Source organism: Botryllus schlosseri, chromosome 13 (assembly GCF_051294905.1).
Source record: "Botryllus schlosseri isolate E-star chromosome 13, Bs_hap1, whole genome shotgun sequence".
NCBI classification, from domain to species: domain Eukaryota; kingdom Metazoa; phylum Chordata; class Ascidiacea; order Stolidobranchia; family Styelidae; genus Botryllus; species Botryllus schlosseri.
In genome coordinates this window covers 13,142,305-13,164,373 of record NC_137248.1, presented here as the reverse complement: position 1 = coordinate 13,164,373, position 22,069 = coordinate 13,142,305, and the positions used below count along the sequence as shown (strand labels likewise).

The window sequence follows — 22,069 nt, the reverse complement described above, 5'->3', positions numbered from 1 at the left end:
GGGTGTTAAAATAATCCCGCTTTCTTTTCAGAATACCGTTTTCTGCTTTTAATTGAAATAGTTGTGACTAGGGCTGGGCAAAATCGAGTACCCGAGTGATTGGTTGACTCTGAATTGAGTATTAAGCTTCGAGTCGAGTATTCGAGTATCACTCATTGTAATGTCATAACAGCATGAATGATGTGGATAGCACATATAGCCTATGTACCTTTTATGCGACCACAAAGAACACGAGGCCAGTTTTAAATCACATTCAAGATATGTTGGTATATTATCTACCTTGCCAATTACATTGGACTTAGTGACAATGCAGTGCGTTCATCACGACTTCACGGAAATGTAATTTTGACTAACGTGCTTAGCTTTGTACTACATGTTTCGTGTGCTGCGATACGGTCAACAGAGGATTCAAGGCTTCTAGAGAGGAGATAGCATAAAAACTATCATTCTCGTTGACACATTAACTCTTAGTGCATTGACTCCCAATCTTTTCCGACTGATCGACCCCTTATCAGTCTCGACACAAGTTTTCGCCCCCCATATTTATGGATCGGAAAAAGAGGACGTATAATCGGGAAATTTATTCACCCAACTCTTATCGCTGGTGAATTTAATAAAAAAGGCCGTTTTTCCAAGGTGGTAGGTGCTCGGAGAACCAGTCACCGCATCTACCTTCCGTTGAGTTGACCTCTTTTTCGAGTCATATGCAAAATAAGCCGTCTTCACATGCATTTTTAGGCGTGTTAATTAAATACAGCTCATAGAACGATCTAACATTTTCGCCCCCAGTCGCCCCCTTTTCGCATCTTCGTTTCTCAATATTGCCCACGTTGGGAACCACTGTGTTAGTGGCTAGGGGCGTATAATTCCAATACTCAAAAATATCTCCTACTACTCGACTCGAATCATTAAAATTAATACTCGATTAAGATTCGAGTACTCGAATCATTGTGTCCAGCCCTAGTTATGATATGTCTATGAATTTGGAACTTTCATGCGTAATTGCGTAGAAATCTATGGCATTACTCCTACTTCTACTTGAGCAGCAATATTGTCAACTTTGACCAATTCTGTCTTGTTTACATCATCTTACAGAACTTTGGACGACACCACCGATACCGCAAACTTCGTCAAACTGCAATTAGTGATTCGCATCGGTGATAAATCCAACACTCTTCAAGCTGGCTCGTTCATAATTTTCAACGAATCCATCGGCGCAGTAGTCTCTGACGACGAACTGTTCAAGATACAACGTTACCACGTACCTTCCATCACAATTCAGTCTACTTTCACAATTCCCATTCGACTGATTGGAACGCTTTGCGGACAGTCACACATATCCTTATCGGTTGAAGACAATGGAAACTTTATCATTGATAATGACAAAAGCGATAATTATCTCGAAAAGATTGTCAAGGTTCAATGCCCAGGTGACGTGCTTGTTTGGACAGAGTCGTCTTTTCACAGCCTACAGACCAGTATCGATGTTCACGAATATTTCCACGAAGACATTATACTTGATCCGTTGAAGAGTTCGAAAGTGAGAATGCAGGTTTCGGTATGGAACTTCGGGCAATTTCAGCTGCAACGGGAAGAGTCTGAATCCTTCTTTTCCATCGAAACAACAGGAAATCTTTTACAGTATGACTGGACAGTGACATCACAACAAAGAATGTATTGGAATGTGTTAGAACAAGTGAATTTTACCGTTATATTCAACATGAATGTTTCCAGTGACATTTGTGCTTTGCACACAAGAGACAACGACACTACAGACTTATTAGAGATTGTACAGCAGATCACTATCAAACCAAACGTGAAGTTTAATGACCTATATTATACCGTTGATCAAGTCTTGTACAACAACGTGAAGTATGTCACCTTTAAAATTGACTGCTTTGGAGTTGCGGATCTCGAGCTGTTTCCACCGGTGGTAACCGGTATTAACTGGCTTGATCAAAATTCTTTATCACATGATGCGCTGGAGCTAAACAAAAATACATCTGTACAAATGAAAATGCAGATATATCACCAGCCAGTTTCAGTTGATCGATTGTATGCGGTGCAGCTATGGAATTTTTCAGTTCTTGACACTTTCCAAAACTTTCTCGATAGTGTCGTCATTACAGTGAAGCTAGAGTTTACATATAGCCTCTCTGGTGAAGTGAAAGTGATCCCTTTGATGGAGCGGGAACTTCCTGACTTGACGTATACTCATGAGCACACTACTCACAATGCGATAACAAAAGGATTCGAACTAGTGCTCCCTTTGCAAATCGACAACAATACTGTCATGGAAATCTGTTCTCAGACGAACATCGGTTCTTTGAAGGTATGCACAACAACATGTCTGATACAATCCACGCTTTTCTGATTTGTATCAGTGGTCTCAGAAATTACATGTTTTGATGTTTGTCTAAGGTTGAATATTGACCGAGTTATCAAATTGCTACAACACCTCCCCTTTTCAATAATTATCTTGATGCATGTGAGTATCGAGTATGTAACAGCTCATAATATTCATCAACGTATGAGGTCTCAATACGGATGGTCATAAATTTTAGTGTTCACACATGAAATATTTGTGAATACTTTGTGCGGACATCACATTATTGACATAATTGGCACTAATATTGTGATAAACGCAAACAATTGCATGAAAATATCAGAAAATGATTGTGATTGAAGTCCATTTCAAATTTGGATATTTTTATAAGTGGTATGTGAGGACGCCGGTGAGCAGATATGTAAATAGTTACGCTCGATAGTAAATCTTGACATATTGTTACCAAATTATGCAACTGTGTCACCATTGCTATTTGCATCTTTCAGGTAATGGCATTCATCACGAGAGGTAGCAGTTTTGTCGAGATGTCTCTACTAAATAATGCTCATGTCTTAGAGGAATTAACCTTGATGAACTGCCCGACTGAAACCAAGTGAGTATTAACACACGAAAATAATATCGTTCGAAATCATTTCGCCATATTTGTATTTGACGACTGTGAATTGTCAACGATTTATACATTTTCATCGTATAACTTTGCCATGGCAATCAAAATAATAATAATTATTGTCAATCATCTAGGGAGACGGATACACTACCTATTCATGGCAGATATCCAAACATTACTTACTACATAGATATATTCATGATTCAGATAGTAATTGACATATATTTTTTTAAATAGCCTACTCATATAATAACGAGGCTATGTATGATAGTATATAAAATCATGTTTGAGACTTGGTGACACCTCATAGCACTCCAAAGGAACCAAAAGTGTTCCGAAGAATTCCTCTTTATAAGCACTGTTAGGAACACGTCTCCAATCAAAGGTAATATGCCATTATTATTGAATGGGTAAGAATGTGAAGTACAGAACACACATCAAGAAAGTCTTTTTAATGATTTTTTTATCACAGAACGCAACTAAAAAGTTTTCAACTGGAGTTTATGGATAAGACAATATCACTGCCTACTCGAATGACCTCAGCATCATTATTTATACAAGGATTCACCACTGATCTGCAAGTTCAAAGCATAAAACCGATTGCTAGCTTCTACATGTGTGCAAGAGACTTTGAAAAATATTCCTTTGCAAATTATTCCACTTTCCAAACCATGATGCACACCGAAAGCTGTATTCGAATAAAAACCGAATCTTCCATTGCTGAAAAAGAGATAGCAAATGGTCAAGCAACGTTTGATGATGTCGCTGTGTTTTTGGGAAATATAGACTTGGACAGCACGATATTCAAATGGTGCTGGGGTAACGTTTTTCTATTGGTGTCCGTATGGGATGAATCGTCAATGGAGCAGGTAACTTATTGATGTGTTATGGTACAGTTTAGTGGAATAGAATTACCTATACTGTATTGTGGTTACAGTATGTCAACATCAGTATGTTTTTCCATAATGAAAATAAAACGGTGGCGATATTACACTTTGTATAAACGTATCTGATTGGAGACTGATTTCTGTTATGAATCATCATGGCATTGTATTTATATACCGGATTACTGTGATTTATTGATTTTCAATAATACTTTCCACCTGTAATATAGTGCTATGTCATTTGTACGGTGGTCGCAAAGCATGTAAGCAAAAGTTTTTCTTTTTGTGCCAGTGACAGCAGTGCATGGAAACAAAGAAACAATGCTTTAATTTAAATAAAATAGAATATGTTGTGTGTTGTCCTCATTGTAGCCATTTTAAATTCATCAGTTCAATGCTTCTTTTCAGAGCAAGTCATTAGGTGAGCTTGTCTTTTGCTTATGAATTTACGAATTTAGTTTTCAGTCAGAAAAAGTTTTCGGAACTAGTATTTCTTCATTGTCTGTAGATTGTTGCGGGTAGTAATTTGTGGCAAGAAGAATATTTTATGGATTGCGGATCAAAACTTATGAACGAATGCGTAATGAGAGTTCATAATTGTACACCTCCAGCCTTTTGCGTGGACAAGTATCGTGGGTTTTCGTGCGCATGTCCAGATGATCTGTTGCTAGATCAATACGGGAATTGTTCACGTTTGTCAAATTGTCAAACTACAGACGGAGGTAAAGTAGTATATTTGTTCATATCTTTATGGTAATGAATGATGGATCGCACTGACTTAGAATTGGTTCATTAGTGCTGTATGATAAAATAAATTGCAGTCTATTGTTTGAAAAACACAACATGACACAACAAACATCCCAAAGAATGGGAGATTATTCAAACTATAACAGTGAAATGAAGAATGCAGTTGATTATGATAATTGACAATGTGACATGACCGATGCCTTTCAGTGCCCATATCTCAAATACACATAAGAAATCTATGAGGATGTGTGATACATCTTCATGGACTTAATATATTGTCTTGATATATTTCCATTTACTTTATCTCAGAAATATGCATTGTGGATTGCCCTCGAGGTCTGAAGTACCATTGGGGCGATTGCATAGACGTTGATGAATGTTTGGATGTTAACGTATGCCCTTCCTTTTCGACATGTCACAATACGGAAGGTGAGATATTGCTCTGCATTCAATTAATTTATACTAGCGAGTCCTTGTTATTGTTAGGATCTTTCTCTTGTGTCTGTGATGCTGGCTTTGAGATGATTGGAAATTATTGTATTGATCCGCTCAACTGCACGGAATCCGCTTGCCCTAATGGAATATGCGAAGATTTATTGCCGGGACTGCGGTATGGAGCCAATTTCTGCTTTTGATTATATCTTTTAGATTTTTTTATAGGTTGTGGACTTTCAACAACAACAACAAATCGGTACGGTTTATTAGCAATTTTATCAGTTCAATACACCACAAAATTGCTATACAATGAATAGAGGAAGAAGGTGTCGGAACCACTTGGAGTAGTCTTTGGAATCAGACACCCACCTTGGCCTCGGCGATATTAAAGAAGAGGCATGCACCGTGAATGAAAAGTAAAAGAGGATAGTATGGAAAAAAGCAAGCGACAAAAAATGGGGTGGCATGTTACTTGGACAGTGATTGGTTGATATAAAATTTATTGTTGAGATGGATGAGGTTCTGGCTCTAAATCACACGAATAAGTAAAGTAGCATTAAAAAAACGAGAAGCAATAATATAAAGGACTGCGTGGTTGTAAAATCAAATCGATTTTATTACTGTATCGAACATATTTTGTGATAGCAACCCACTGAAACCCTACCTCCAACCGCATTAATTATCTTCGCCGTATATCAAAAATTGTTTTATTTTAGACGTTTCTGCAATGAATCAGCGGAAGGCTCTTGTGATGAAATTGCGAATACGTGGAGTGCATGGAGTGATTTTAGTGAATGCTCGACATCTTGTGGAAAGGGCATTCAAACTCGGTACAGGACTTGTGATGGAAACAATTGCATTGGTAAGGTACCCATTTATGTTTTACATAAGCCTGCTCTGCTATTAATAAATTTTTTGTATCTTACTTTTATTGATGATTTGAATAAGTAATACTACTGGTTTTGTGTCTACATAATTTTCTCAACAAGATAGTGACACAGTTTATCACTTCCCATATAATTATCCTGAATTTCCAAGCAGTTGCACAAAAAGATTCAAAACAGCATAATTTTAAATAATTGAGTGAACTTCTTGTAGAAGTTTTGATATTTTTTGTGACAATTTGCAACCCTATATCTGTAAATATTTTCTCGAACCCCATATAGTTTTAAAAAATTCAAAGTATCTGTTTCAAGCAGGTTTGGACAGTGAAGAAATTCAATGCATACCGACAGAATGTCCATCTGGAGCGATCAATCCTTGCGGTGACTCGTTGGACAGATGCGATCAGTTAAGTGGCAACGGAGTGTGTAAATTACGTGGATCAGAGGATATCAGGTATGTTACTGGTATTTCCTTTTTTACGGTATTGTTATGTAACCATTCATGTTTTGTAGTTGTTCATGCAAACCACCCCATGTCGAAATGTTTGACGGTGTAGGAAGATTTTTGTATTGCTTCGACGGTACCACGGAGAGCGATTCAAAACGGTGAGTTGGGTGTTCCTAGTGAGGAACATTGCACTCGCTCTACCTGAATTACTTGATCTGAATCACAAGTCGATATTTGTACCGCAACAGCGTTATTATAATTCCACATTTGAATAAGCGAGGTGACTTTGAATTGATTGTTATGTATTTTATATCAGTAAAATCAAAATATCATTTTCCAAGTGACTCGATACTAATTTACTGTGACAGATACTTACTTTAATTATAACATTTCTTGTTCATTCAATGTCAAGACAATGAAAAACTTATCATTGTATGGGGATGCATTTCATCAAACATTTCATTACATCAATTTTTCTTAATCTTTTATCTGGCGTGAACCCGTTAGGCTCCTAAAAATGATCATCACTTAGTCCCAATCATAATCCCAGCCTCAATCATGTCTATTTCATGCCTAAAAAGCTACTTGATGAGAAAAAAAGGTCATAACTTACAGCCCTCGCCACAGTCTGTTTACCAGTTGGAGGAATATGTAGTTTTATGTAGTTGTAGTGTCAACATTTGCCATTCGTGGACCCTTAACACTAGTACGCGAACCCCCAAGGGGTCCATGTGCCCCAGTTTAAGAACTGGATTATATTGATCTCTATATACGACCAGCATGCTAATACTGCCGCACAGAATATATTTCTCTACTCTTGATATTGAAGTCGATGAAATTTCCATATACTTACAAAACTGAGAACGATACACTTATTAGTTTACATTACAGCCCCAGGACCTTTTAAAATTATGTGCACGAAAAGTTTTCTTGAATAGGCCTCCTACTAATCAGTGGTTAACGTCATATCATACTTTTGTATCTTGTATGAATATACGGTGATATAAAAATCTGTTGATTCACTTTCTATCCCAGGCATGGAGAAAACACTACAGAGACAGCTCCTGAAAATCAGAAGGCTGTATTGCTTGTCGCAGCTAATTGTCTACAGACGGATGTTATTCATATCAAGATTGACCATTCCGTTCCGTTCAGTCACAATGCAGAACATGTTTTCCTCGATAACCTATACGCCGCGTCCAATGGAATATTCATTCTCGCCGCAAAAGAACTGCCCACAGAATGGATTCAAGTTCTCAGTCATCCGACTGTTTCAAAACAGTTTCCTTCTGAGTTTCAAGCAGTTTTTCTCCCACTGTGGGCTGTCAGAGATGATTATTCGGATTATGAGTTCACAAGTATATGCGCAGATACGGTCACACCGACATCTACTCAATACCAGACTTCGTTGCAATATGTCAACAAAATGCTGGATGCTTCTAAACTCAGCCAGTCTGAAGACTTCCTGCAAATTACGACAGTAACGTGGGAAGGCTACGTCACGAGTTTGAATTCTGTTAACGAAAGCATCGAATTTCAAGCCATTCTGGCGACGGATTTTGATGTGACGTACCTTTTGTATGTGTACGGGTATTTAGGATCGGGGCTGGAGCTGGTGACGCATTCTTTTCCGATTTTGCGCGGATACGCAATTCCTGACCCGGGCGCTTCGAAGGGAAGGTAACCGTTGCTTCTGTTCGAGTGATGAAATGTTTTGCGATTTTTGTCTTCGTGCTTGAATTCTTTAATTTACACGGTAGAAGTAACGCTGTAAGACCTAAATAACTTCAAGTGGCAGTAGACAGAGAAAAAACTTCAGAAGTAGTCAAAGATATAACCGCTCGAGCTCAATGACGTAAATCTACTGAATTACGAGCAAAGTTTATATTTTCTATATTTTTAATATATTCTATAAGTTCGTCTTCGAGTAAGAGATTGTGAACATACTTTTTTGACAATATTTGTTTTTAGATTCATGTTTACTGATCTTTCCGTGGACGGCGATGTAAAACAGGAATTTTTGCCTCACACTTTATTTGGAAATACAGATATTTACAAAGTTGCAGCGAACGCTGGACAAGGTATGTTACATTGAATTCCATTTTAGAACAGAACCATTTTTATTTTGCATGCAGTACTTTCCAATGAGTCATCTATAAAAAATAACGTAATTGAAGAGTTTTACAAAACTTTAAGTTTGGTTGACCAATGTTGTTGCCATGGTCTTGCACCAGTGTATTTTCATTTTTGATGATATTCATTTAATTAGCATTTGGTATCCTTTTCCCGTTTTCAGATATTTGTTTGCGGTGGTACTATTCAGAACCAGCGCCACCAGAGAATATCGAATCCACCAGTGAAATATGCCCTCCTACAGAAGAAGATCTCTCTTTCAACACTGCTTTATGGGTTGGTTTGATGTTTATGTGACTCGCACCACATGATCTGAATTAATATATATGTATTCAACCTGACATAAACGAATCCAATCCAATCTGGCATAAAATCGTAGCTTCAATTGGGAAGCCTATAAGCCTTATTTGGTGTATAGGTGATCATGCATTATGCAGCTGCAAAATAGTTTCCTGTCTCATGTGCAAAAATTCTTCAACATACATGAAATTTCCAATTGAATAGTATATTCCTATTGAAATTAACCCAAATGTTTCCGACTGACACTCGTCAAGGGTAATCGTTAGGAACTAGTAGAGAATTGAAAAGAACATTGTGTATAAACAATCGTGTCATGGAATGTTATGTCACCTACATGAAATTTTGAATAATCGCGGCGGAGAGAACGCCTAATCTCAATGTACTATTTTTAGATGGTACACAAACTCCTTCTGTAGGCGCAGGCTTGGTTGGAATTAATCAGAATTGTCTGTAGATCAAGGGTGAAAGTTAGTTTGAACTTTCCAGGTTTGATGATCATTCCTATCTGATACCGAATATTGTACATGCGTCTTTTTGTACCACCACTATTGCTGTATGTTGTGATGTAATTCGGTAGGATGAAAAGTAAAATTATCTGTGCACTCAATTTACATTACACAATCTTGGATTCTTCTGCTGTAAAATGCTATTATGATTTGGTCATTTGTATTTCAGAGAGTCACCGATAAATGGACTGATAATGAAAGTTTCGCTAACTATACAAAAAGTCACGAGGACGTGGATATGATACTCAAGGTAGCTATTTTTGTTATTTCCTCTTGAGGTCCCTCGGCAGGTCTTGTTTCTTCAGTGGATTGAATCTGAAACGATGTGCTACACATTGAAACTGTCTGCCGACAATGGGTGGAATGTTGACTGCTGCTACTTACTACCAGAGAGAAGAATTATACGAAGTTTCTCCGAATGGTATATGACAGGATTTTCTAGAAGGTAACGGACAGTTTTGTGGTGCAAAGACAAACTTTGAATTTGAATCAGAGTATCCCGTGGCTGAGGCGATATTCATTTCATTTCAATATATTTTGTTACTGTTTGTTTCTAGAAGTGGTCATTAGTCAATATTGCAATACTGCTATTTTATGGACTACTCAAGTTTTTTTTCTCTCTTGTACTGCTTTCCCAAGTGGATATATTTTTAGACATCTTCCACTTCTACTTAACAAATATTTTGGCGTACCTACTGATGTTTCACACTTTGAATTTAATATAAGTATAAAGTAGGTTTGGCATGCGTTTGCATCAGTGAGTGAAACTGTCATAACAACAGCGCTAAATATTGCCCGTGTCACAGTGATTTAAAATGAGTTTGGATATTGCATCTAATCATAGTCTCATTAGTAGGGCAAATTTTTGTTGCACTAAGATCGTAAGAACTTTTAAAAAACTTAATTTTACCAAAAGCTGCAATAATAATTTTTTGGAATTATTAGGGTATGAGATACTCGAAAGGTTCCGTTGTAAAATCTAACAGTTTAAGATTAGCAGGGTATCTGCTTGTTTCGTTTCTTTCCTGCTATTCAATCAATCATGCATACATATTTCGTTTAGAGGTCCGCTGTCTAGCTTGCAAGTCATTCCGTCATAGATAACATTGACACGCATTTCCATCAGTAAGAAATCGGAAATTGATTATTGAAAATGTTTCCCAATTTGTAGGCTAGCTTTTCATTTCGTCATTTCATTGAGCAAGCCAGTTATCATGATCACTGCACCTCACATTCTCTCCATTTTGACGCTCCTCTACTTACTACTTGCTTCGTATCCACTTTAGATGGATTGAATATTATTGCTTCTCAAGTATTGAAATCCACTTTTAGACACAGCGATAAATCTTCGGACGAATTTATGAAGAGAGAAGCCCTTCCCCAAATGCACTGCTGCCTCCTCGGTCTAAAGAAGACCAACGAAAATTTATGCTCGCTCTACACTGAGAAGAGACCTATGTCAGGTAAGTTGTCTGATTATGATTTGCCAGGACTCGTTTTCTACCAATATTCACCCATCAGTGTTTCCAGTTAAAAAGAGCATTACCCTTGATTGACATTTCAATAATACTGTCAGTGAATTTATTTTTATCCCGCGTTTAAGATCAAATTTCCATGAAAAGCGAACACAATTTCATTTCGTCCATGTCAACGCTTTTTCATATCTACAGTAGGCTATGCAATGCCATATTCTTCAGATAGAAAATTAATTTTGGCAAAAATTCTCAATGTTTGTATGGTCCAGGGTTGGAATGACTCGAGTCACGATTTTATGATGACTCGACTTGACTCGAGTCATTGCGCATGACTCGAACCAAGTCATCTGACGCGAGACTCAAGACCGACATTTCATTGTAATTTCGACGAATACTAAAGTAACCACACTATTGGGATTTCGTCTATTGGTACTGGTACTTGAAAGTGCGACCGGAAACTGCCAAAAATGAGGAAAATTGATACATTATAAATGTGAACCATTCGATATTGTTATGTTCTTGATCTTGTTTGAACAATGACTCATACGACGAGGTTGCAATACGAAGTTGGTATATTATCAGCAGAACAACTCACGACAGGCGATACAATCCAAAGTGCATTCAAACGAAAGACCATTAGACAATGGAACACAGGGTATAAATACGAAGCACGACACTCGAGCAAATAATGATTGGCGGTAATTACTTGTCCTATAGAAATTAGGAGTTGAACAACACTGAACGTAAATGCACGAACATAACAGATATCACCAAGCAGAGTTATAAAAATTGATTTAGGCAGACTTCAACTGAAAACTGGTCAGTCAACACAATGACTTGGACTCGACTCGAGTCATAATACCATGACTCGGACTCAACCCTCTTCTCAGTGACTTGGACTCGGACTTGAGTCGGTGGTGAATTGAAAATGACTCGACTTGACTTGAGTCAAAACTATAAAAGTGAGATTGACTTGTGACTCGGAGCCTTGTGACTTGATTACAACCCTGGTATGGTCTGTACCGTCAAAAGACTGCCGTACCGTTCTGTTCAAGTCAATAAAATACAGAACTGGTGTTGACGAAAATACGGTTCTGACATTACTGAAATAGTTGACTCCCGCTAGTATTTACTTTCTTCCTTCTCGAATTGCATTTACTTTATAGTCCATGGGAAAATTAATTTCAAATCAAGTAAAATCTTCATTAGCAACATAAATGGCAATTTAAAACGGACGCAGTGCCAAATACTTGTGTTCATTACACTCGCAAATGCCAATTCATCCAGATTACCGGAATTTGTGAAGTATTACCTCCATCATTTAAACTGAAAATCAGCACTTATCTAGGAAAGCCACTTACAAAACTTGAATCCATCTGATTTTCTTTGTTGCTAACGAGCTCAGTATGTACTTTATAGTGAGCCTCATCTTAATGTTAAAGTTTCCAATGTCTATTCACAGGTTATTCTTTGTATAAGCCTGCTGCATTCACGTACGGCGGCGGCGATCCAACCTTTCTAACGTTAGACGGAGCGATTTTCAACATCGATAAGCCAGGACAATACATCCTCTTCCAAACGAATCACCTATTGGTTCAATGCGTTGTCGATTGTGTCGAATTCAACGGCGCAATGATCAACGTAATCACGGCGATGGGCTTCAAAGTTATAGATAAGGTTTTCCTGTTGGAGATGAATACTTTTGAGGGGAAACTACATGTGACGGCTTCAACACCTGAGGCTCTGTTGGGCACTGAGACGGGCACGGGCACTATAGTTGGGATGGACACATTTATTGAATATGAAGGTTATAATGCAACTTGTTTCTTAGTTATTGGATGCTATTATCCATTCTATTCAGCATTCAGCAAGTCATTTTTAATTTTAATCAATGAAGTATTGTCAGAAATGGTTACTGGTATAATCAGTAATAAAGTGTTTTGACTAGTTCCAATACTCAGTAGGTTTTTCTACTATCACTACTTAGTCGAGTGTTTTAAAGTATTTTAGTGATAGGTTTGCATCACTTTATTAGTGAAATCGTCTTCATGAAATAGCCTCTGTATTACGGTATCTGAACATGATTTTAATCATTGTATTTATGTGCATTATCATTGGTCATTTTGCATTGGCCGCGGGGATTTATCATGAACTTTTTAAATGTAGCAACCTCTCAACTGCTTGAATTATGCGAGTCCAAGACCAAATCTCATTTTTGACTTCTTACTTTTCTGACGTTTAATTTTCTCCTTCCACGTTGACTATTTTGACCATATCTGAGTGTTGTTTATCTCTAATTCTGTTTCGATTTGGAATATACACAGGAAAATTATGTTTGGGCATTTTACCGGGCATTGCGAACTTGTCTGAACCATCCTGAAATATATGCTTTCCCTATCATACTCATATAGTTATGTCTTTCGATTAGCTGGTGCGCTTGAAAACCTTTGTTTTCCAGTTTTGTATGTCCATTTTCACCTGTAGCCTTACAAGAAATCCTGCAAATGGTAATATTACCTGCTCCTTGTTCTCTTTGAGTTTGCAATCAATGGTTATTTATCTAATTTCATCTGGCAGAGGCCCGAGTGCAGTCCTTGACAATTGCTAGCAAAAGTGGAAATATTTTTACCAATTTCAGATTTGCAGATTGACGAAGATGACCACTACCTGTGCGAAGCAGTGAGCTTGATATTCTCGGAACGCGTGCAATTTTCCGTTCGGGCCGTGGAAAATTCGATCTCACACACTGGCCACGTTCCGATTACATTGAAAGGAAAAACAAGTGGCCTAATGGGTGAGGACGACTCAAAATTAAGGAGAATAGATTATGACCGCCAAAAAATAAAGCCATATATTTGTGGGGTAGGAATCTATCTGGAATCGTGATATATAAGTTGTAAGAGGGAGACTGAACTGGTGCATGAAGTGTAGGAAGAAAATATACTACTAGCACTACATGTAATTTCAATATCTCGTTTTGATGTTCTATAGCGTGGGGGCCAAATGAGAATCAAAAAATATTGTGATATGCCGTGTCAACGTTTCAAACTATTTTATTTCTGAATTGAAAGCAGTGAATCACATTTTATACACAGGTTGCTAAGTGGGCGTGTTAATACTGTGTATTGTAGGTCATGTCATGTCATCACGAATTATGGTGTGAAATGCAAATTGGGGCATAAAAATTCGAATAATTGAGGCGGAAAATGGTATAAGCTCAGTGTAGTATCTTTAGATTATACTCATAGTTCTTATGTCGTCACAAACTAAGTTGGTGTAGCTTGATAAAAATCGACTCTCAAGCACACAAATGAAAGAATAAATGACCTCATGACGACGTGAAATCTACATCCTGTATAACTTAGTTTAACTACTAGAATTATCCATTAAATGCTTGCCAATGGAAGAATTTATGGCCGTTGCCTGTTGATTCAATTTTCAAGGGATGAATCAAACACAAGCTTTTCTCTGGGCGTGATGCGCATGTTCTAATTAATCTCGGGACATACTGCTTTATGCGTCAGCCAACATAACATTTTATAAAAACAGGATTCAAAGTAAAGGCCTTCTCAGTTTAGTTTATACTACTATGGTTTTAGTAGCGGCATTCACAATTAAATTTTATTTCATTCCCCAAACTCCAAACCACGGGCCGGTCATATTCATGTTCTGCGCCGTATTTACCCCACGGGCTGAAAATGTCCATTTCATATCCATAAGATCAAGCTCGGCTCCATCAGCTGTATGTTTCAAGTGATTTGATCTTTCGTCAGGAAACTTCGACAGCATCTCTTCCAACGACTTTGTGACATCCAGTAACGTGGAGCTTCCCGGCAGAATAAATTCCCGTGGTCTCTGGGTCCCTGCCACAGACGAGATCGGTTGGGAATTCGTGAAGTCTTGGAGCTTTCAATTTGTAACCACTAATCAACTCGTCGACAGTAATGACATTTTTATGAACAACATTCACTACTATTCTTGTCTTGGCACCAACTTACAGGTAAGCAATATTAATTTAGTTAAGATCCTAGCCCTAATCAAATGGCTATGGGAGCGTACACTAATTGATTATTTTCATTATAAGTAAATGGTTAGGTTGATAAAGCATCTCCTATAGACAAGTGGAAATCGTGCAAATACCTTCTAACAGAATATGCTTTTGTTGTGTAAGTGATTTGGAAATTGAGGCAACAACGTGTGCCATTTGAGGAACAGTTGAGAATCTGACTATTAATACATGAAAGTGAGAGATATGTGAAAAGTACCATGATAAAGGAAAGAGTTTACACGGCAGCTTTAGCAGTGATGTGTGAATAGTTTGGCGGTTTTTTGGGGATTTTAGAATTTACTGTCCTTTGCAGTAGCTAAAACCAATGTAACTACACAATATAAGAATTACTGCAGCTGTGCAACTGTTGAATAATTCCATTTTCAATACAGAAAATCAAGCAACTGTTGAAATGGTATAGTATGTAGGATATGTTTTAACATTGTACCCTGAATAGACAAGCTTTTGCATAAGAAACATTGGCATCTATCACATTGAACTATGTTTTCTTTCTATTCATTGCTGTTATGGTGTAGTACTAATATAACGCCTGTGACTGATAAATACTGGTACATTTTAATACAGTAAGTCATTCATGAGCCAGGTGATTAACAGAGTAGTAAAAACCAAATTAGCGGTACTTGATCAGAAAAAGTTTGAGAAACACTGTTCTGTTACAATGTGACGTCACCTGAAGATTTTTCACTTCAGATTATTCTCTTGTATTATTATCTGATGGATGCATTTGAAATTATTGTGGTTACGGACCAGTACTTGCCAGATTTTCAATGTTGAGCATAAGAATGAAATTGCAATTAAATATATAATGTATTGAATTACTTCATTTAATGCACTTCACCAAACTTACTCAAATAGATTTTGAACTACGTACTAAATCTTATGTATCTTTACCAGGCCTCCGACGATGCTACGTTTGATGCAGAAGACTGCAATGGATTCGCGGATATCCACACGTACGAAATATGCATTCAGCAGTCTTTGCGAGCTGCCAATGAAAGTCTGATGGACTCGTTCAAGAACGATTTGCTTCGGTCAAGTAGAACAGGGTTGACGCCGGGGACCCTACCTAGTGAAATTATTTGCGACGGAAATCTGATGTTGTATCATGGTCAAGAAGGAAGACTGTCATGCCAATCACAGGTATAGCAAAGTAAAGTACAGCATAATATATCAGGCAGGATAAGATAATTTCCATCGTGCTAATATGGCAAGTTTTCGGATTTGAATAAAATAGTATTTACGGTGACCGATTCTTTGTTTATTTATTATAGTTGTGCTCACCGTAAATACTATTTTATTCAAATCCAAATTTTCCGACGGCCATAACTCCGCTTCCACTGGTGGGAATTGAACCAAATTTGGTGAGCATCGTTTCTATAGACAGCCCAACACTTTCATGGGGTGAACAGAAAATTCTCAAATTTTTTGTTATTTATTTTTATACAATAAATAGAAACTTTCTTCTCCTGTAGCAAAGCGGTTACTGGCTGGAATTGAACCAAATTTTGTGTGTAGGCTTAAATAAGGTAACCTAACAATTTTATCGAGTAGCCAGTAGGATTTGAGAAAAAAAGTCATTTTTGAAGAGCCCTAATATTCATATTTGTCACCTCTGCCAAGTTTCATCCCAGAAATGCTTCAGGTAATAAACATCTACATAATATTCAAATGTATTCCCAACTTCGCTTCAACAGATTGGAAATGAGCGAAATTTCTTGTGCAACGTTTTTTTAGGCCACCTAACAATTTTATCAAGTAGCCAGTAAAATTCGAAAAATGTGATTTTTGATCAGACCTAGTCTACAACGTTGGTTGCTAATGAAAAGTTAAAGGCGTGAATAGGATCACAACATGTCCAAATAATGTTTAGTGAAAAAAGATTATTCACTACTTCAAATGCATGCCGTCGGTGTTGTTCTTGATGCCCTTAAAACGGTGTACATTGAAGTTGAAATAAGTGGAGTCTATCGTGCTAGTATGACGAAAAGAAACCAATTTGCTGACATTGTTTCTATTCAGGTCTTTGTCGCTACGTTTCAAAAAATGGTGCTTGATGAAGGAAGCGCGGACTTGTCACTGACGGATGATGCCCGTGTAAATTACATCCAACAGAAACTTAGCTACATTCTACGAGTGAACGCGACCGATCCTGATTTCATTCTGCCAAGCTCGGAATGCGGCCTACCCTTACAACTACAGTCTTCATCTCTTCCTGCATATCTAAAAAATCGGTTTCTGTTGAGTATGAAAGAAAATGGAACTGGATCTCCAGGTTGGTTATTGCTACTGGCGGGATGAATTCAAAAATATTTTTCCGGCTACGATATTGTCAGTTTGGACATAGATGTCTTGTAAAACGCTAATTTCCCGTAATGTATCAAAATGCCCGATGCCTGTAACCCCACTGTTTGTAAGAATTTGCTGGAGCATCGGCAAAACAGATTTTGTTGCAAAAAAGCAACCGCCTACTCTAAGCTGTCAATCAACAAAGACTGAAAATCATGAATGTACTGTATATGATTCATGTAATTGTTGGGAGATCAATAAGAATAGGTTTGGATGTGAAAGCATAGAGTTTAAGTATAATAACATATTTCCCACTGCATATCAAAACCTTAGATACCTATGACTACATCGTCTGTGTGAAGAAGCTCAGGAATCAACAAGGCGTGTATTAGCAGCTATGTTCAAACTGAAAAGCAACAGCCTGTATTGCCATTTCGCCTAAAAATCGTGACACATATTATCATAAGATTTTATTAATTACTTTGATTTCATATTTAATTCAAATTCATCAATAAAAATGAGCACTCATACTCAATTGCTGCATTTGCGAGTAAATCCTGATCCCTTAGAGAGAGAGAGTGAGAGAGAGAGAGAGTCTTCATTTTCATCCAACCAAATTACATAACACACGGCAGTGATGGTGGTACAGAAAATATGCTTGCACAGTATTCGGTATTAGATAGGAATGATCGATAAGACCGTGAAGGTCATCTAGTCTGATCACACCAGCATCAAACAGGTACACTTGACTCTAAACAGTCTATTTCATGTTATCATGCATAATAATGATGATGATGAGAATGATGTGTTCCACGAAGTCTTGGAAATGTAACGAGAAGCTATGCTGACCGAGGTACCAATCACATATTTCTTGATATTATATTGATATCAGGGTTGTAATGACTCGAGTCATGACTCGACTCGAGTCAGAGTCGAGTCACGATTTTCTGATGACTCGACTTGACTCGAGTCATTTTCTCAAAATACAGAAATGACTCGACTCGACTCGAGTCAATCTGTGTATTGACTCGACTTGGACTCGAGTCATTGCGCATGACTCGAACCAAGTCATATGACTCGAGACGCAGACGGATAAGACCGATATTTTATCGTAATTTCGAAGAATAGTGAAGTAACCACCCTATTGGGATTTCGTTTATTGGTACTAGCACGTGAGATTGCGATCAGAACCTGCTGAAAATGTGGAAAATTACTATATTATAAATACGAACCATTCAAAATCACCAAACAGAGTTATAAAAAGTGAGTTTAACAAGATTTTAGCTGGGAACTGAGCAGTCAACGTATTGACTTGGACTCGACTCGAGTCATAATACCATGACTCGGACTCGACCCTCTAATCGATGACTTGGACTCGGACTTGACTCGGTGGTGAGTTGAAAATGACTCGACTTGACTCGAGTCAAAATTATAAAAGTGAAATTGACTTGTGACTCGGAGCCTTGTGACTTGGTTACAACCCTGATTGATATATATCAATATTGATACATTGATTGATATGATATTATTTTAAAAACTTGCACAATTTTATATCTTGCAGTAACGTCAAGGACAGTGGATGTGATTGCCTGTTTCTGCATGAATTACAGCCAATGTGTATTTGACGAGGTGAGTTTGCTCGACATTGGTACAAATACCTGCATGTGACATCCGATTTGACCAAACTTGTACAGGCTACTTCCGTTTACAAGACAGGCGCGGAACTAGCAAAGGATTATAGCTGGTTGAAGATAGCTTCTTGTGCTTGCGATGATTGGCAATGTGGTCAATGGTGCGACGGTCTCCTTGATCCCTGTAGCATGAATCCGTGCTATCCAGGTAAATGACAACCAGTTAAAATTTGGACATTGCCGTCGTTTTTCTATTAGTTTATAGCCTACGTTCCATAGATTAGCTGCAGTTGAGGCCATATCTTTCTTAAACGTTTACTTCCTGTAAGTCGTGGCAGAAAGGAAATACTCACGGTCAAGATTTACAAGATTATTTTGGTGATATATAATGAGGATTACTTTTTTGTGGCCGTGAGAAAGATACATACTTGAACTTTCCAAGTCATTATATCTGATATGACTCTATAATAGGTGGTACTTGACTTGGAATGGAATAAGCTAGGTACTAAATTTTGCCAAGCCTTAATTGTAATGGTAGTGAGTATGCAGCTGTTTTTTTCATATGTAATATACAAAATCTATTGCAAATTTTTTTACAAATTGTACTTCATATCCCATAGATGTGTCGTGTATTTCGTCTGGACATTCTTTCACATGCGGATCGTGCCCTGACAACATGGCTGGCGACGGAATGCAATGTGACCAACCTTTATGCAGAGACTTTGCCGATCCGCCACAATGTCCATACAATTGCATTGTTGTAAACGGATCACCCAAATGCACATGCCCCGTGGGACAAGTGCTAGCCGAAGATGGTATTCAATGCGAAGGTGATTTTTACTCCTTGCATACATCACTCTCGCTGAAATTAATATGCGTTGAGTTTAGATGTGGATGAATGCGAGTCAAACCCGTTGCTTTGTAAGCAGTTCAAAAGTTATTGCAACAATACTTTCGGCAGTTATCTATGCCTGTGCCAGATTGGATTTCGGAAGATCTATCAAAGCGACGGAGGTAGGCTGCAGAAAGGATTGTTCACACAGCTCATAATCAGTAATCAAGTGTCAGACTGACCAAATATTATATATATACATGAGTTTCTTTGCATCCTGCGCATGTAAAACAATATTTTTACGGGCCATCCCTGCTTCAATTATTGAGAATGAAACTGCCCAAGTTTGCATTTTCTAAAACCATGTCACCAATTTCAGTAAACGTTGATTGTATTTCATTTTGATATTCGTTACAAATTGGAGATATTAGCTTCAAGAAACCAAGCATGTACTTACCACATGCTGCATAATTGTGTATTGGTTGTGTTCAGATTTCGTCTGTAACGACGTTGACGAATGTCAAACAGAAAATGGTGGATGCATGATGCGGTGCCGGAATAACTATGGCTCGTATTCGTGTGGCTGCGCTGCAGGATTTGAATTGACTGAGGTAAGCTATCTCATGTTACATTTGACCTGATTAAGCTTCCTATTAACACATTTGCTACCAGTATTATATATAAAATTATCCACAATTCGCTATGTTAAACATTCAATATAATTACTTGATATCATCGTTTTTCACTCTAGGATAACCATTTGGTTTGTAGTATTGCATCATTCAGATATCAGGTTAGTAAACCACGGACCAGCATTGTTTAATGCAATATCTCCTATTTGGTAGGATGTGACCACAAGCTGGGTTGCCTGAAGATTGTTGTAACACGCTCGTGAATAACAAACTAGTACTTACGGTACACCATGAGTGTATGATAACTCATAAAGCAGAACTTTTAAGATTGTTCAGGCCATGCACTTTGCAATATTGAGCTGTAATATTGTAAACCAAGTGAATGATATCCAAAAATCATGAAATACCGCAATCTCACAATCAATTTCAATTCAGGATGGAGAAACCTGTCAGGACATAGATGAATGTGATATCGGCCACAAATGTTCCCAAAACTGCATTAACACATATGGCTTATATGAGTGCTCGTGCAATGATGGATTCGCATTGGATGACAATAAAGTAACATGCTCACGTAAGACTCGGTCAGACTCTATTAAGATTGGGAATGATAGATTTACTGTTTTATGATCAGCTTTGGAAAAATGTGAAGATGAAGTGAGAGTTTCTCGCTGTGGATTAGAAAACACAATCTGTTCGATCAAAGATGGTGAACCATCCTGTGGTTGTGAAAATGGATATCAACTACGAGGAGACTTGTAAGAGGCTTAATTTCATGCAGTCATTTTGTGTTAGTCGCGAAGATCTCGTATAAACTAGTTAAACTTTCATTTTAGTCAAGCATTATAACTCTCAACTGATGTACGTTTCCCACTACATAAGTAGCGAACGTGGATTGAGATTTTAAGCAATCACTCCTGCCCTGATATGTATTTCAAAATAAAATGATCTTCTTTTCAATAGATGCTCAAATATTGATGAATGCCGAGCTCAGCCCGATATTTGTGGAGCACAGTCAGAATGCATTGATATAGAAGGCGGCTACAATTGCCTCTGTGCCGAAGGGTATGAAATGACTGACGGGGTTTCTGGGTGTACAAGTGAGTACGCACTATCAGTGGGTAAATAATGCAACTGCTAAGAGACTAACCTTTACTAGTACCATATCATAACCAGCTTCAATTGCGGCCTGCATCATAATTTGCAGGTTATCGTATTTGTTACATGCTTGTGCTGGGATAGTAGTTAACAATCTGGGCTCTATGCCAAGTGGTCAATGTTTCAACTGAAGTAGAAATTGAAGGATAGTAGCTGCATATCAAAAACACTGCAAGTATGTGTGAAAAATACTGAATCTGCAAAGTAATCTAGCAAATAGTTATAAAAAGTAGATCTGTTGTAGGCGCTACAATGTTATGTAATATTCAGAGATAGCTATATCCTAGAAATTTGAAGATGCATAATCGGGTTACCAACGTAAAATAGCTAATGAAACTACAAGTAGGTGCTATTTTCAAAAAGATATTCAGTCACCGATATACAGATACTATTTCGCTTGAATAAGTAGTGGACGTAGGCTTAAACTATTATTGGGTAATCCAAAAGAGTATAAGCATATCGTTGCTGACTGCATTGCAAATTCACTCCATTATATAGGGACTGGTTTGTGTAAGAGTTTCCTCATTTATAAAATGTAATATTTAAAATATCAAGTACCGTGGTAAAATCTGTGGTGAAATTTACGTAACTGTTGTGCCATTATGGACGTCGAAGCACAGATTAAAAAGACAATTGAATACAATCCATATTGAAATTACTCAAATACTTTCTGCTGACACTCGTCAGGGGTAATA

At 37.6% G+C, this 22,069-nt stretch overlaps 1 protein-coding gene across 1 annotated transcript in view; it reads left to right on the top strand.

Moving 5' to 3' along the window:
* LOC145454625 (uncharacterized) overlaps window positions 1-22,069 on the top strand; it is a 93,881-nt gene that overhangs the window by 65,414 nt on the left and 6,398 nt on the right. The window contains exons 67-94 of the mRNA XM_080332617.1: window positions 1,096-2,332; window positions 2,833-2,939; window positions 3,427-3,823; window positions 4,347-4,560; window positions 4,895-5,014; window positions 5,072-5,195; window positions 5,737-5,882; window positions 6,220-6,358; window positions 6,418-6,510; window positions 7,388-8,032; window positions 8,324-8,433; window positions 8,649-8,761; window positions 9,461-9,541; window positions 9,597-9,736; window positions 10,624-10,754; window positions 12,229-12,573; window positions 13,405-13,560; window positions 14,540-14,766; window positions 15,730-15,975; window positions 16,855-17,107; window positions 18,683-18,750; window positions 18,816-18,960; window positions 19,373-19,582; window positions 19,641-19,766; window positions 20,077-20,195; window positions 20,652-20,790; window positions 20,851-20,974; window positions 21,180-21,316. Of these exons, the coding sequence (XP_080188743.1) occupies window positions 1,096-2,332; window positions 2,833-2,939; window positions 3,427-3,823; window positions 4,347-4,560; window positions 4,895-5,014; window positions 5,072-5,195; window positions 5,737-5,882; window positions 6,220-6,358; window positions 6,418-6,510; window positions 7,388-8,032; window positions 8,324-8,433; window positions 8,649-8,761; window positions 9,461-9,541; window positions 9,597-9,736; window positions 10,624-10,754; window positions 12,229-12,573; window positions 13,405-13,560; window positions 14,540-14,766; window positions 15,730-15,975; window positions 16,855-17,107; window positions 18,683-18,750; window positions 18,816-18,960; window positions 19,373-19,582; window positions 19,641-19,766; window positions 20,077-20,195; window positions 20,652-20,790; window positions 20,851-20,974; window positions 21,180-21,316 (6,092 nt within the window). The remainder of the gene's footprint in view (window positions 1-1,095; window positions 2,333-2,832; window positions 2,940-3,426; window positions 3,824-4,346; window positions 4,561-4,894; window positions 5,015-5,071; window positions 5,196-5,736; window positions 5,883-6,219; window positions 6,359-6,417; window positions 6,511-7,387; window positions 8,033-8,323; window positions 8,434-8,648; window positions 8,762-9,460; window positions 9,542-9,596; window positions 9,737-10,623; window positions 10,755-12,228; window positions 12,574-13,404; window positions 13,561-14,539; window positions 14,767-15,729; window positions 15,976-16,854; window positions 17,108-18,682; window positions 18,751-18,815; window positions 18,961-19,372; window positions 19,583-19,640; window positions 19,767-20,076; window positions 20,196-20,651; window positions 20,791-20,850; window positions 20,975-21,179; window positions 21,317-22,069) is intronic.